Source organism: Dendronephthya gigantea, unplaced genomic scaffold, assembly GCF_004324835.1.
Source record: "Dendronephthya gigantea isolate DGI-Jeju-01 unplaced genomic scaffold, DenGig_1.0 000022F, whole genome shotgun sequence".
Taxonomy (NCBI): domain Eukaryota; kingdom Metazoa; phylum Cnidaria; class Anthozoa; order Malacalcyonacea; family Nephtheidae; genus Dendronephthya; species Dendronephthya gigantea.
The window spans coordinates 2,377,110-2,392,787 of record NW_021163032.1 but is presented as its reverse complement, the minus strand read 5'-3'; the positions used below and the strand labels follow the sequence as shown (position 1 = coordinate 2,392,787).

At 38.9% G+C, this 15,678-nt stretch overlaps 2 protein-coding genes and 2 long non-coding RNA genes across 4 annotated transcripts; 2 read left to right on the top strand and 2 right to left on the bottom strand.

The window, feature by feature from the left end:
- Positions 1–109: 109 nt before the first annotated feature.
- On the bottom strand, positions 110–1,517 carry LOC114522344. Its single transcript, XR_003686897.1, has 3 exons — positions 1,428–1,517; positions 527–645; positions 110–170 (listed from the first exon to the last, which is right to left on the bottom strand). It is a non-coding gene; the product is annotated as an uncharacterized LOC114522344 (long non-coding RNA).
- A 3,110-nt stretch (positions 1,518–4,627) lies between these two features.
- Positions 4,628–8,010, top strand: LOC114522251. The gene is made up of 4 exons (XM_028542898.1): positions 4,628–5,589; positions 5,796–5,850; positions 6,127–6,414; positions 6,729–8,010. The coding sequence occupies exons 1-4, from the start codon at positions 4,828–4,830 to the stop codon at positions 7,790–7,792; spliced, it is 2,169 nt and encodes a 722-aa protein (XP_028398699.1). The 5' UTR covers positions 4,628–4,827; the 3' UTR covers positions 7,793–8,010.
- A 154-nt stretch (positions 8,011–8,164) lies between these two features.
- On the bottom strand, positions 8,165–9,992 carry LOC114522227. The gene has a single exon (XM_028542867.1). It carries the CDS (start codon positions 9,965–9,967, stop codon positions 8,501–8,503), a length of 1,467 nt encoding a protein of 488 aa, XP_028398668.1. The 5' UTR covers positions 9,968–9,992; the 3' UTR covers positions 8,165–8,500.
- An 88-nt stretch (positions 9,993–10,080) lies between these two features.
- LOC114522321 lies at positions 10,081–11,281 on the top strand. The gene is made up of 3 exons (XR_003686894.1): positions 10,081–10,234; positions 10,682–10,987; positions 11,075–11,281. It is a non-coding gene; the product is annotated as an uncharacterized LOC114522321 (long non-coding RNA).
- The last annotated feature ends 4,397 nt before the right edge of the window (positions 11,282–15,678 follow it).

Here is a 15,678-nt window from a genome sequence, read left to right as displayed (position 1 = left end):
ACTACGTTTCATGTAGTAACTTTCGTTGATGCCCCATTCGAAAACCATGCCACGAAATAGAATCATACTGTGGCTGTATTTCCATGGGAAGATAGCATTACGTTTTTTTCTTCCTTTATTCTTTGCATCATCCAGGCTCATTTCACCAACATAATAGTCGCTGTATGTTCCTGGAAAGCCAAACGTTTTTTTTGGTCAGATTGATTGCAGTAAAGGTAAATCGTTTCAACAGTCCTTTAGATCGACACCGCGTTTACGTTTTTAGGACGATTTGAAATGAGGGATTTTTACAACTTTTCCGGGTTTTTAGCGCGTTTCTGGTAATATTTCATAATCTATCACTATCAGTTGCCGCAGCTTATTTCAATACAAATATCTGACTTGCGACGTCTAGTTAACCGCGTCGCAAATCGTAAACTCTTCTTAATATACTGAACAAACGGTAAATACGCAACTCTCTGTGAAACAAAAAATACAAATAATAACAATCGCGAAACCTAGACTGTAATTATCAGCACATGCTTACCAGTGCGGCTTGTTGATGGATAATTACACGAAGAATCTGCAGAATCCGGGATCAACATCAGAAACGCGAGAACGGTAATGAAGGTGAAATAACCCATGTTGAATTTTTTCGTAAAAATACTATAAAATAACAAAAAAGTCAATCGATTAAATACCAGCTTTTACTCGATCCTAAATGGTCATGCGGTTGAACTATTCATGTGCCGAATCAAATACTAGTGAACTTGAACAGAGCCTAAGCTCATTAGCATTAGGTTCAACACAGGAAAAGTTCGACGTTCGAAACATGCGCTTTTGCATTTTCTGTTACCATGCAACTAAATGATATGAAATTTGTGTACGGTATGTTTTTAAGCGAAATGTATGGCCATATTTATGCACTACAAATCGATTTTTCAGTGTCTATACTGACTATACACAGGCGATAAAAAGGTAATTTTCGGAAGAGCATAAAAAAATTGCCAAGTTTGGCTGCGAAATGTTGTAGAGTACAGAAAATGTAGTCATGCGAGCTTAGCAAATTTTGCGATACACTTTTTTATTACAGCTGGATTCTGGAAGTGTGTAACTAATTTATGGAGAAATCAGTTTCTCGCGCAATACAAAAATATACAAAGTTTGCGAACTTCGCATATATAGCTATATTCTATCGCGTTTCACGGAAGTTCACAACTAAACTTTACAATTATACTCATTCTTGTATGGCCCTCTTCTATTTATGCTAGTGTATGTTTCTTGTTGCCCAAATCTGAAATTAGTTTATGCCGCATAAGGTTCATCACGATCCACGACTCCAATTTGTATTTCAAAAATTTGCTTATGTGCTTATATCCGACAATAGCAATATATTAAATATATATACCTTATGTACTATATATATCTTAACTGAATTTCTCACCTACCTGTAACCTGGTGACAGATGATTTACTTTCGAATTTGGAATCAATCAATGAGCTCACTGTTGGTAGATTTAGCTTCAGACACTTCTGGATGTTTAAACTTTGACACCTTGGCTCTTATGCTAAAGTTGTTTTTTTTAAAAATGTGATTCGTAATTTCCGTTTCAGCAAACAGGAACGTTGCTTGGCGATAGAGACAGGCCGATGATAAAAACATCCTCCAGTCCTGACTGCAGTCAAATAATAAAAAAATCCTTACATTTCAATGATTTCATAAATTGCGCTATTCGAGCGAACTGCAAGTGTAAATGAAAGTTATAGACTCTAGGAGATGTGAATATTTACGTTTTCTTTGCTAGACCATAAGGCAAGCTGTAAATTGTGCTTTCTTGACAGAAACCAGGCATTTCTATTTTACACGTCATTACAACTAACGATGATTGAAGTTTTTTATGTTAAAGTCCCACACTCAATTGCAAGTGGAAACACAGCACGTGTAATAGTAACTAACTAACTTTTAAGTTAGTTCTTTGATTGTTTTATTTAAGGGGCTAAAGCCTCAGGGTTTTAGTTTCACAAATACCTCGCGCATTTGGAATTTGACCTTTGATCTATTGTAATTTGAAGTGTCGTATAACATTTGACTATAATTTGCGTAACCATGGTATGAATTTTTAACAAGCAAGCATTTTGCGCATGCTATTTCTATAAGAGTATAGGCAGCACTACTGCCTTTAGGTAACCTAGTTTATCGCTATTTTATCATTTTTATGAATCAGCTCTGTACAGACTTCATGTAAGACTTCTGTTATTATACTTCCGTTATTGCAAAATTTATGACGTCATGTACGTTAGTTCGATATGATCTAACGCCGACCTAATAGTATAGCCTTCTCCGCAGGCATCTCTTATGTATTTATATTAGGCATTTATATTTGGCTTGGGTTAGCTGTGTCGGGGAGTAAGAAAAAAATTTGCTTGAGATATTAGCCCCGTTTCCACTACACTAGCTCGATTTATTGGCACGGCACGGCTAAAATGGGTATACCCGTGCCCATTTCATCCGCGCCCAGCCTTTGTTTTGGTAGCCTGAACACTAGTGAAATTGGGCACGAGTACCAATTTTAGCCGTGCCGTGCCAATATATTGAGTGTAATGTAAACGGGGCTATTATGTTCGATTAAAATTCCCGATTTAGTATCGGCCGGGCAGGATTTTAGAAGCCAGTGCTGGGTCTTGTGCTGTACTCTATAGCTTCATGCGCATTACATGCAATTAGGTCCTGACCTGATACGTGAGCCTTGTGATGTCAGGGCACACATCGAAAATTAAAGCTGTAATCACTCAATTTGCACTGAATCAAAGACCCTTGTACTGTTGACAAGAACTTAACGTCTTCGTCATTGTCACTATCTTAATAGCTTTAATCTCGTTGCTCAGTCGTCAGCTGGGATCTTTTGTGGCCTTTTTTGATGGACGGATTCCTTGGCAGGTCAAAGTTTAGTACGCATTTTAGGAGATTGTACATACTTATATATTCTTGTGTTATTTGTTTTTCAAATAGAGCGGATTTATAGATAGGAATTCGAATTCGAAGAGCATTGACAAAATTTTTTATAGCATTAAAAATTTTTGGCCACCTTAATTGACTTTGGAATGTAAGTGCTCCTCAACTTATAATAAATTTATCGCCTTGATAAATTTGTAAACTTACTCATGCAGTTAATCTGTTAATCTATGTAATATCGCTGGATAAAGATGAGATAATAAATAATATACCAATTCTTACACTTAGCCTAATTATTTACTTGATGTAAAGAATACTTTCAGAGTTGAACAATTATATTTATAACAGAAAGGTAGCTAACATTTCACTTGGTGCATTAGGGGGTTACTGATTATTGTTGCAGACCTTACCGAAGCTACAGACGGCGGAACAAGGTGCAGATCATCACTCCTTGAGCAATAATCACGTGACTTGTCCCAAATGAATATTAAATTATCGACATTGGCATTGTCGAAGTTTGACAAATTCCAAGAGATTGTATACGCACATTTTTGTGCATGTTTTAAATAACACAGATTTAGATAAAATATTCTTGAACTTATTGGCCACCTTATTGACCATGGAATTTTGCGGGCGTCACATTTCATAGCTTTTGGGGGCTCTTAACTTGCATGCCAAACTTAAAATACCAATTCATACAGCTTATCACTGACCGCGGAAGATCGTTAAGTGAGCCGGGTATAGGGGTTATGAGCTGATATTTATTCCTGCTTTCATTATATGAGGTGAATGAATGTGAGTGAGTCTTGAAAACTTGATCAGACCCGTTGGCTTTCAAATCCCATGAGATTGGATAAAGCCAATATTAATGCTAAATCCGATAAATCCGCGCATGAGAAATACTTTATTACTCGGGCTACCGTAGGTAGACCGAGTTGTAAAATGGGCTCGGTTTTTTCTTTTGCGTCGCGAGTTTACAAAAATCACGCGTGGGCGGCACGAAGTCTTCGAACCAATCGAAATCGTCCTAGGATCGTTTCTCGCGCGGCTGTCACGAACATGCCATGTTACAACGAGATAATTGTAGCCCGAGTGATCGCCTGAGTAGGCGTGGTTAAATTTAGGGGGTGTGTTAAGGCCGAATCGGAAAGCGTGTTTTTAAGCCAAAAAGATATTTTAAAGCTAAAAATCTGTATTAAAAGTTTATTTGCTAGTGTTTTACGTCAATTTAAGGGAACTTATTTGTAATTATATATACTCTTCGAGCAAAACTTTCAACAAATACTGCTTCACGTTTAGTTACTTCCTCAAATTTTCCCCTCACATTTACCCTTGCGCCTGCAGGAAAAGACAAGTGGGGCAGCTGTCCCTACCGCAACCTTCATTTTCAACCAATTCAGCCGACACTGTCAGTTGAAGAATATGCCTTTGACACAGAACCTTTGACGACTTAACATCATTGATAGCGGCGAAGTTAGCGTTCCAGAGTACAGAGCACAATTTAGCCGTCAATGCCATGCACTTTGCTATGATGCCATGCCACCACACGCAGGAAATACACTGGACGATGCAAAATATGAGAGGAGGCGGTTAAATGTATGGGAAGCCAAAGTGGACAAAAGTAGGTCGAGTATAGTATGCGATAGTCGAGTTGTGTATATGATAAGCGAGTACTGTATAGTCAATACACATACGAAGTGATCGAGATAAATGAACTATAATTGAGCTTTATGAACGATATTCGAAATTATTAACGACAATCGAGTTTTCTAGCGACAGCCGAGATTTTATATACGATAGTCGAGTTTTACGACGGTCATTTCGGTCAGCGGACACGATATATTTCTATGGGGTACTTTGTGTTAAAATAACCTAACCCATCACTCATTTCCATAAATGGCGGATCCTCGTCAGACTGTAAATCGTCTTCTCGATCGCATAAGTGAGTTAGCAGACGCTATTTCGCCGCAAGTTGAGGCAGAAACACGACGCATATTTCGCAATGAAAACGTGAAATCTATCCCAAGCAACACTAGCAGTTCGCCGTCGTTTGTTGTGCGGCAAAATGATAACACGCAACAAGCTGTGATCGAGACACCGCCACAACCTACACGGACACATGGCCCAACTACAGCTACAACCTCACAAACGCCTGCTATGACAGCTGCCCAGCCACAACCCCCAAACTATCGAAGAACATTTGTAGCGAGACGGCAGTTTGGCGGACAACGATCAACGTTTAGAACGCAACGCCAGCGGCAGAGAAATGTTTCGTCGAGGCCAAAGGTCACAGACACAAGACCATTCATGCGCGACTTGGTGTTGTTGTCAGGTCCTGATGATACTATCGTGCCACGTCAGGGAAGTCGCCTAACCTTGATGGAGAAGGGCCATGTAATTTCAGGATGCCGCTTCACCAAGGCAATGAATGCAGTTCAAGTCCACCTTGCCATTATTGAAGCTTTTGATGGAAAAATCCCTGATGGTGTTGACATTGAATTGTTAATGTCAGTGCATACATCATTGGTTGCACCAACCTTGGCCCCTGGGCAACATGGCATTGACGGTGCTATGTTGCAAAGGCTATTCCAAAATAAGCCTGTCTATGTCCGCCCAAGTAGGCAGTTAATCCCTCAACGTAACGAAACTTCACAACAGGCAAGTAGCTAGCATATTAATATTGCTGCTATCATTTTACAAAGGAAAGTTTCAGAGCCCCAGAGGGTCTCAGCTGAGGCATTTACATTACTTAAATAGTATACCTCAAAATACATTAAGGATTGTTATTACACATTATATTAATGACATATTATTGACATATCAAAAATGCAGCACATTAATATTTAATATATTAAATATTATAGCCAACCATAGAGCCAACTGATTTGTTCAGTGTCACAGATGAGGAACTGAACCAAGGTGAGTTAATATTGCAATATTATGTAGCAATTCACTTGGTGAGAGTGTTTAGTTTGACTTTCTGAGTGAAATATATGATTGATGTACATTTGTCAGCAACCTAAACTGTCGACAACTGCACATGTTGAGAATTTGCTTATGTTAAGTAGCTTGTAATTGCCATTTCTCATTATTGTGCATTGCATGGTACCTACAAAGACTCTCTATGCATGGCTGCCATTTATTGTTTAACACAATCAAAGTATGTTACCACATTCCCTATGTTATTTTTAAAAGCTGTTGAAACATTTGAAGAACAGATGTTACGGACCACGACAGCACCATCAACAGATCACCAACCAGGACCTTACAATGTACTACCACCTGACGTGTTGACACCACCTGTACAACAACATTCAGCCCCTGGAATTGTACCACCTGCCACATCAGTGCCACCCATAGATCTGCCAGATTCTGGATTTGTACCGCCTCCCACCACATTAGCCACACAAAACCCTAATGTAACGGTTCCAGAACCAGTTATATCATCAATTGCAATAGATAACCTTAATGATGACATCTCAGGTACACATGTGCATAGCTTGAAATTGAAATAATTTTAGGGCAATTTTATGTATCAAATGTTCCGTAAGAATTCATGACTAAAAATGACTACAGTGTATGAATAGTTTTCTTAGATCATATTTGCCGTACAAGTGTTTTCAACTTAGCTATGTTCAACCTTTGCGGTCAAAAATTTATGGAAAAACATTTTACATTGTATATACAGTATGCATGTGGGATTGAACGGAATGTCATGTTTTTCTCTTTAAACAAACCCTTACACTGGACAACTTTAGAGATTCTAATGATAAATTGTGTATATTTTTTAATCCTAGTTGCTTCGGATGATGATTTGCCTCAAGTCCTGTTTGTAGAGGAATCGGCACTTAGGCATCCAAAAGAAATCTTTGTACCACGAAGCAACCTGTTAAAAGAGGTGATTGAGCAGTTCAAGGTTACAGATATTCTGGACTACAATATCACATTTGTTATTGTGGCAGATAACAACACTCCAGAATCAGGTCGTGGTAGTGGTGTTACGCGTGAAGTGCTTAGTATATTTTGGAAGGAATTCCAAGTTTCTCTGGCAACTGGAGCGTCTGAAAAGGTGCCCTCTATCCGGCATGACTACCAAAAAGATCAGTGGGTTAGCATTGCTCGGGTACTAGTATTCGGTTTTCGGAGTCATAAGTATTTCCCCATTTTTCTGTCTAAGGCATTTCTTATCACATGCCTGTTTGGAGAAGATGTCCTAACAAAGGAAACTCTATTTGATTCCTTTTCCTCCTACATGTCAACAGATGAAAACGATACAATGCAAAAATCTTTAAAAGGAGAGATTGCTGTTGACGATGACGACCTGCTTGATTTGTTAAGCAGTTACAAATGCTATCGCCAGCCAGCAGAGAATAGCATGCAAAAAATCTTTGAAGAGTTGGCTCACCAAGAGCTTGTACAAAAACCAAAGTACATTGCAGATGCATGGGGTCCTTATTTACAGCCATTAAAAGACTTCCAAGAATTCTTGGATGTCAACACCATGAGCACGCTGTATGAAGAGAAAAGGCCCACCTCAAAGCGTGTCATAAAGCTGCTGAAAGCTGAACCATCATCAAATGCTGAACGAGAGTGTCTTGATCACCTGAAACGGTATATTAAGTCCTTGGGTGAAAGCCAACTATCAGGTCTGTTGCAGTTTGTGACGGGTTGCAACATTATAACTGTTGATGAAATTTGCGTGACTTTCACAGATGCAGTTGGCATTAGTCGCCGCATTGTTGCACATACTTGTGGTCCTCTTCTTGAGTTGCCATCTACATTTCAAACATACAATGAACTATCTGAAGAATTCAGTAAAATATTAGCAAACGTGTTCGCCTGGTCATTCGAAATTGTATGAGTTATAGATAGGTAATAGTGGTTTTGATAATCAAATTGTAAATATCTGTTATGTTCTAGGGGTTTTGTTTTAGGGGTTTTGTTGATTAATGAACTGAACTGGTAATTCATGGAGTAATTATATCATTAGATTTCCAATACCATGGATATATTAAAAGACGTATTAATTAAGATGAATATTTATTAAACCACATTTCCTTGAAATTTTTTACAACCTAATCAATGCACATTAAAATTTATACAATCTACATATACATAATTATATATATATTATTATATATTATATATATATATATATTATATATATATATATATATATATATAATATATATATATATATATATATATATATATACTGACTATGGTACATACTTTGTGCAACCCTATTTAATTTCCCCATATTTTCCACATAAATATTTATGAATTACAATTATGCAGTAAATTAGACTAACCATTTCAAATGCATAGTTTGGACACAATGGACACATTGTGCCTCAGACACATCTTAGGATATTTTCCTTTCGGCATTTTTGCAAACATTTTTCATAACATGTATGTGAAAATAGGTTAAAATAATACAATTAATAAAAAATTCCTGAGAGTGTGAAAAGGGTTTTCTTTGCTTAAACCTAAGTGGTAGAAACACACATGGAAATTCCTAAAATATTGTGTCTTTGTGATGTGTCACGATGAAATAGTTAGTAAACCTTCAGAAATTGCCTAAAATATTCAATATCTTAAGGTAATGATCTATTCCATTGTTACCATCATCTTGTAAAGGATCAACATGTTCTTGAAGATAAGAAACTTGGTCCTCTGTGAGTTCAAGATCAGAATGAGGCACAACAATGTTATTATCAGTGGTTATTTCAGGCAAAGGGCCACTGTAATCAATTCCGTAAGAGGTTTCACTGATCACAACTGGATCCTCTGGGCCATTTTGAATGTTGGTGTACCAGAGTGTCAATGGGGATTTGTGGTTAGCTGATCTTATTCCATGGTGATTCCACTGACTTTGAAACTCTGCTAATGCTGCATTGATGCGTGGGAGGTACACATAATGAAGTGCATATAAATGGATTTCATTCAATGAATCTAGCAGTTCATTATTCTCTAAAAACTGGAAAAGGTCTTTGTAAAGTGCTGACAAAACCCTATTAACTTCAGCCCAGAGCCTTTCAATTCGCTGATTATGTACGCTTCTACCAGCGATGAAACTACCTCTCTCTATGCCTCTATTTTCCAACATAAAACGTGCCACATCAACATTTTCTACACCTTGATCGCCCCTTACTCTGGATGGTAAACCAAACTTCGCAACTCCGCTTTGAAACAAGTGCAGTACAGTGTCAGCTTTATTGTTTAAACAGCAGTGTAAGTAGATCACTAATCGGCTAAAGCCATCTATGCAACCGTGAATGACAAATCGTTGGGAGATCAACTTGTGGTTTGAGTCTATGTGCCATAGGTGATTGGGACCTTTTACACTATACACACGGCGACAAATGGCATATCTTCTTCGTATGCTCCTCCCAATAGGATCAACACGGTGAATACTTTCTCTCACCCTTTCTCTTTGAACATGGATATGTCGCCCTTTCAAACCTCCCCTGACATAAGACTCACCACTATATGGTGTTAATTGTAGGATTTCCACAACATGTCTATCCAGATCACTGTCACTTATAGTGCAAAAATTTGACGTTAACCCAAACTCAGCTCTTCTTCTCTGCAATGTTTTCTCTGATATCCCTAGAAATCTTGAGATGGCATTCCAGTTCATACCTGCATCTCTTAATTGTTCAACGTGTTCCTTCTTTATGTCAAAAGCAGGTCTTCCTCCTGTGCTCGGCAACGTTGATGGTACATTAGTTAGATTTTCTGCTACTGATAGTTCCACTACTTCAGATAACTTTACTTGTTCATTTTCCATAGCAGACAACAATTCGGAAAGAAGCGCTGAAAGTGAAACGCCAGTCTGGCCAGAAAGAGCCGTTTCATTTTCACCTTCTGACACTGCCACAGCCATTGCAACAATTATAGCGCCATAATTTTGTAATTTGCTTTTGCAATATTCAGCACCCACTGTATCTTTATTCAGATACGCTTGACTACAGTGTCTGAGAAGATTTTGAATACTTAAAAGAAAATTCCGCAGCTCTTCAACGTCCGCCATATTTGTCGCGTTTCCCGCCAAGAAGAAGCGGAAGAGTACAAGTCCGCTGACCGGTATGACCGTCGTAAAACTCGACTATCCACCCGTTTCGTCTGTTTCCATACGGCTATTAGCCGGTAAAAAACACCCCAAACGGACGGGCTGTCAGCCGTGTAACGTACGTCTGTTTGTACGCTGAGTTCTGCCAATTATAGTTTCTACAGAAATTCTTTACCTAAATCTGAAGTTAAACGAAAAATTACGTTTATAATTTTAAAGAATGAAGTGGTAAGATACTGAACTTTAGAAGTACATGAGATTCTGCTGGAAAATGCGAATATTTTTATTTGTTATGAATTTAATTCTGGAATAAACGACGCCATCTTTTACAATTACAAGATTCTAATAATGTTTCTTTGGGCTATGAGTCAGTCAATTGGAAATAGTTTACTCTTATAACAGTTTTTAACAGTTTTATTGTGGTATTTTTCTTTAATTTTTCAAAGTAAGGCAATTTTGTTAGGCATCTGGCTTGATGATATAACTAGTATGGGGTACATATTTATTTTGGTTTCTTTATATCAATGGTTTATATGAATTATGCAACTTTGCAATGATTTATAGGTAAGGACTGCAGAAACTGTAGGTCAAATTATATCAAATATGTACCATCTAAGTGATATTTGCTGATATGTGTAAAAAAAGTTGCCTAATTCAAGCCTTCTGTTCCTGTAGTCATTCATCATCATGATGGTCTCACAGAAATGGAGAAGGTTGCTCAGCCTACAAGGTTTTTACAAGAAAGTAATGATGATGAGATACATGAGCAAATTATATTTTCTGAAATAGAGGATGAAGGATTAGACGAGAGGATCAGTGAAATTGATAGCACAACTCCTTATCAAAAAGCCCAGAGAAAACAAAAAGGCTTAGGATGATATCAGAACAGAAATGTTCACTATAGAACTGATCATGGAAGTAGAGATACTTGTAGCATACTTCGTCATGCAAGAACCATGCATATGCAAAATAAAAGCTATGGTACTTGCATGTATATATATATGTTATTGACATATATGTGTCAATAAATGTTGAGAAGTATTTTAATGATTTTACTTTTATCCACAGGCATTCTTAGTAATTGTAGTGTGGACTGTGCAATCTTCCTCAGATTGTTCACCTATGTCATATTTCTTTAATCCTATCCTTTCTGTTATGCAAAATATATGTAATAAATAAACCATTGGGTGTGTAGTGGTGGTATATTGTTGTCGATATTGTTCTTGAAAAAGCCTTTAATGCAACCATAACAAAACACCATTAATATTATAACTATAACATTTAAAACACTGCATGTAGCTCTATAACATATACCTATGCTGTATGGTACATGGTGTATAAATGCTGATATTACATAGTTTGCAGCATGAAATCATATTCACGGCTGGCAGCTGTATAACGCACGTCCGCTGTATGGTATATGGTGGTTGAATGCTGATAATAGAGAGTTTGCAGCATGAAATCATATTCACGGCTGGCAGCCGTATAACGTACGTCCGCTGTATGGTATATGGTGTATGAATGGCTATTAGAGAGTTTGCACCATGATCATATTCACGGCTGGCAGCCGTTAAACGTACGTCCGTTGTATAGTATATGGTGTATGAATGGTGATATTACATAGTTTGCAGCATGAAATCATATTCACGGCTGGCAGCCGTATAACGTACGTCCGCTGTATGGTATATGGTGTATGAATGCTGATATTAGAAAGTTTGCAGCATGAAATCATATTCACGGCTGGCAGCCGTATAACGTACGTCTGCTGTATGGTATATGGTGGTTGAATGGTGATATTAGAGAGTTTGCAGCATGAAATCATATTCACGGCTGGCAGCCGTATAACGTACGTCTGCTGCATGGTATATGGTGGTTGAATAGTGATATTAGAGAGTTTGCACCATGAAATCATATTCAAATCTGGCAGCCGTATAACGTACGTCTGCTGTATGGTATATGGTGGTTGTATGGTGATATTAGAGAGTTTGCAGCATGAAATCATATTCACGGCTGGCAGCCGTATAACGTACGTCTGCTGTATGGTATATAGTGGTTGAATGGTGATATTAGAGAGTTTGCAGCATGAAATAATATTCACGGCTGGCAGCCGTATAACGTACGTCGGCTGTATGGTATATGGTGGTTGAATGGTGATATTAGAGAGTTTAGAGCATGAAATCATATTCACGGCTGGCAGCCGTATAACGTACGTCTCCTGTATGGTATATGGTGGTTGAATGGTGATATTAGAGAGTTTGCACCATGAAACCATATTCACGGCTGCCAGCCGTATAACGTACGTCCGCTGTATGGTATATGGTCTATGAATGGTGATATTAGAGCATTTGCACCATGAAACCATATTCACGGCTGGCAGCCGTATAACGTACGTCCGCTGTATGGTATATGGAGTATGAATGGTGATATTAAAGAGTTTGCAGCATGAAATAATAATTCACGGCTGGTAGCCGTATAACGTACGTCTGCTGTATGGTATATGGTGGTTGAATGGTGATATTAGAGAGTTTGCAGCATGAAATCATATTCACGGCTGGCAGCCGTATAACGTACGTCTGCTGCATGGTATATGGTGGTTGAATAGTGATATTAGAGAGTTTAAACCATGAAATCATATTCACGGCTGGCAGCCGTATAACGTACGTCCGCTGTATGGTATATGGTGTATGAATGCTGATATTAGAAAGTTTGCAGCATGAAATCATATTCACGGCTGGCAGCCGTATAACGTACGTCTGCTGTATGGTATATGGTGGTTAAATGGTGATATTAGAGAGTTTGCAGCATGAAATCATATTCACGGCTGGCAGCCGTATAACGTACGTCTGCTGCATGGTATATGGTGGTTGAATAGTGATATTAGAGAGTTTGCACCATGAAATCATATTCACATCTGGCAGCTGTATAACGTACGTCTGCTGTATGGTATATGGTGGTTGTATGGTGATATTAGAGAGTTTGCAGCATGAAATCATATTCACGGCTGGCAGCCGTATAACGTACGTCTGCTGTATGGTATATAGTGGTTGAATGGTGATATTAGAGAGTTTAAAGCATGAAATCATATTCACGGCTGGCAGCCGTATAACGTACGTCAACTGTATGGTATATGGTGGTTGAATGGTGATATTAGAGAGTTTGCAGCATGAAATCATATTCACGGCTGGCAGCCGTATAACGTACGTCTGCTGTATGGTATATGGTGGTTGAATGGTGATATTAGAGAGTTTGCACCATGAAACCATATTCACGGCTGCCAGCCGTATAACGTACGTCCGCTGTATGGTATATGGTCTATGAATGGTGATATTAGAGCATTTGCACCATGAAACCATATTCACGGCTGGCAGCCGTATAACGTACGTCCGCTGTATGGTATATGGAGTATGAATGGTGATATTAGAGAGTTTGCAGCATGAAATCATATTCACGGCTGGCAGCCGTATAACGTACGTCTGCTGTATGGTATATGGTGGTTGAATGGTGATATTAGAGAGTTTGCACCATGAAACCATATTCACGGCTGCCAGCCGTATAACGTACGTCCGCTGTATGGTATATGGTCTATGAATGGTGATATTAGAGCATTTGCACCATGAAACCATATTCACGGCTGGCAGCCGTATAACGTACGTCTGCTGTATGGTATATGGTGGTTGAATGGTGATATTAGAGAGTTTAGAGCATGAAATCATATTCACGGCTGCCAGCCGTATAACGTACGTCCGCTGTATGGTATATGGTCTATGAATGGTGATATTAGAGCATTTGCACCATGAAACCATATTCACGGCTGGCAGCCGTATAACGTACGTCCGCTGTATGGTATATGGAGTATGAATGGTGATATTAGAGAGTTTAGAGCATGAAATCATATTCACGGCTGCCAGCCGTATAACGTACGTCCGCTGTATGGTATATGGTCTATGAATGGATATATTAGAGCATTTGCACCATGAAACCATATTCACGGCTGGCAGCCGTATAACGTACGTCCGCTGTATGGTATATGGAGTATGAATGGTGATATTAGAGAGTTTAGAGCATGAAATCATATTCACGGCTGGCAGCCGTATAACGTACGTCTGCTGTATGGTATATGGTGGTTGAATGGTGATATTAGAGAGTTTGCAGCATGAAATCATATTCACAGCTGGCAGCCGTATAACGTACGTCTGCTGTATGGTATATGGTGGTTGAATGGTGATATTAGAGAGTTTAGAGCATGAAATCATATTCACGGCTGGCAGCCGTATAACGTACGTCTGCTGTATGGTATATGGTGGTTGAATGGTGATATTAGAGAGTTTGCACCATGAAACCATATTCACGGCTGGCAGCCGTATAACGTACGTCCGCTGTATGGTATATGGAGTATGAATGGTGATATTAAAGAGTTTGCAGCATGAAATCATATTCACGGCTGGTAGCCGTATAACGTACGTCCGCTGTATGGTAATATATGGTGTCTCATTTTATTTAAACCAAAGGTGATGGTGGTAAACACTCATGGTGTGGATGTAGAAAATTTCACCATTCATACACCATATACCATACAGCGGACGTACGTTATACGGCTACCAGCCGTGAATATGATTTATAGCTTCAAACTCTCTAATATCACCAATCAACTACCATATACCATACAGCAGACGTACGTTATACGGCTGCCAGCCGTGAATATGGTTTCATGCTGCAAACTCTCTAAAATCACCAATCAACCACCATATATCATACAGCGGACGTACGTTATACGGCTGCCAGCCGTGAATATGATTTATAGCTTCAAACTCTCTAATATCACTATTCAACCACCATATACCATACAGCAGACGTACGTTATACGGCTGCCAGCCGTGAATATGATTTATAGCTTCAAACTCTCTGATATCACCATTCAACCACCATATACCATACAGCAGACGTACGTTATACGGCTGCCAGCCGTGAATATGATTTCATGCTGCAAACTCTCTAATATCACCATTCAACCACCATATATCATACAGCAGACGTACGTTATACGGCTGCCAGCCGTGAATATGATTTCATGCTGCAAACTCTCTAATATCACCATTCAACCACCATATATCATACAGCAGACGTACGTTATACGGCTGCCAGCCGTGAATATGGTTTCATGCTGCAAACTCTCTGATATCACCATTCAACCACCATATACCATACAACGGACGTACGTTATACGGCTGCCAGCCGTGAATATGATTTCATGCTGCAAACTCTCTAATATCACCATTCATGCACCATATACCATACAGCAGACGTACGTTATACGGCTGCCAGCCGTGAATATGATTTATAGCTTCAAACTCTCTAATATCACCATTCAACCACCATATACAATACAGCAAACGTACATTTTACGGCTGCCAGCCGTGAATATGATTTCATGGTGCAAACTCTCTAATATCACCATTCAACCACCATATATCATACAGCAGACGTACGTTATACGGCTGCCAGCCGTGAATATGATTTCATGCTGCAAACTCTCTAATATCACCAATCAACCACCATATACTATACAGCAGACGTACGTTATACGGCTGCCAGCCGTGAATATGGTTTCTTGCTGCAAACTCTCTAATATCACCATTCATACACCATATACTATACAGCGGACGTACGTTATA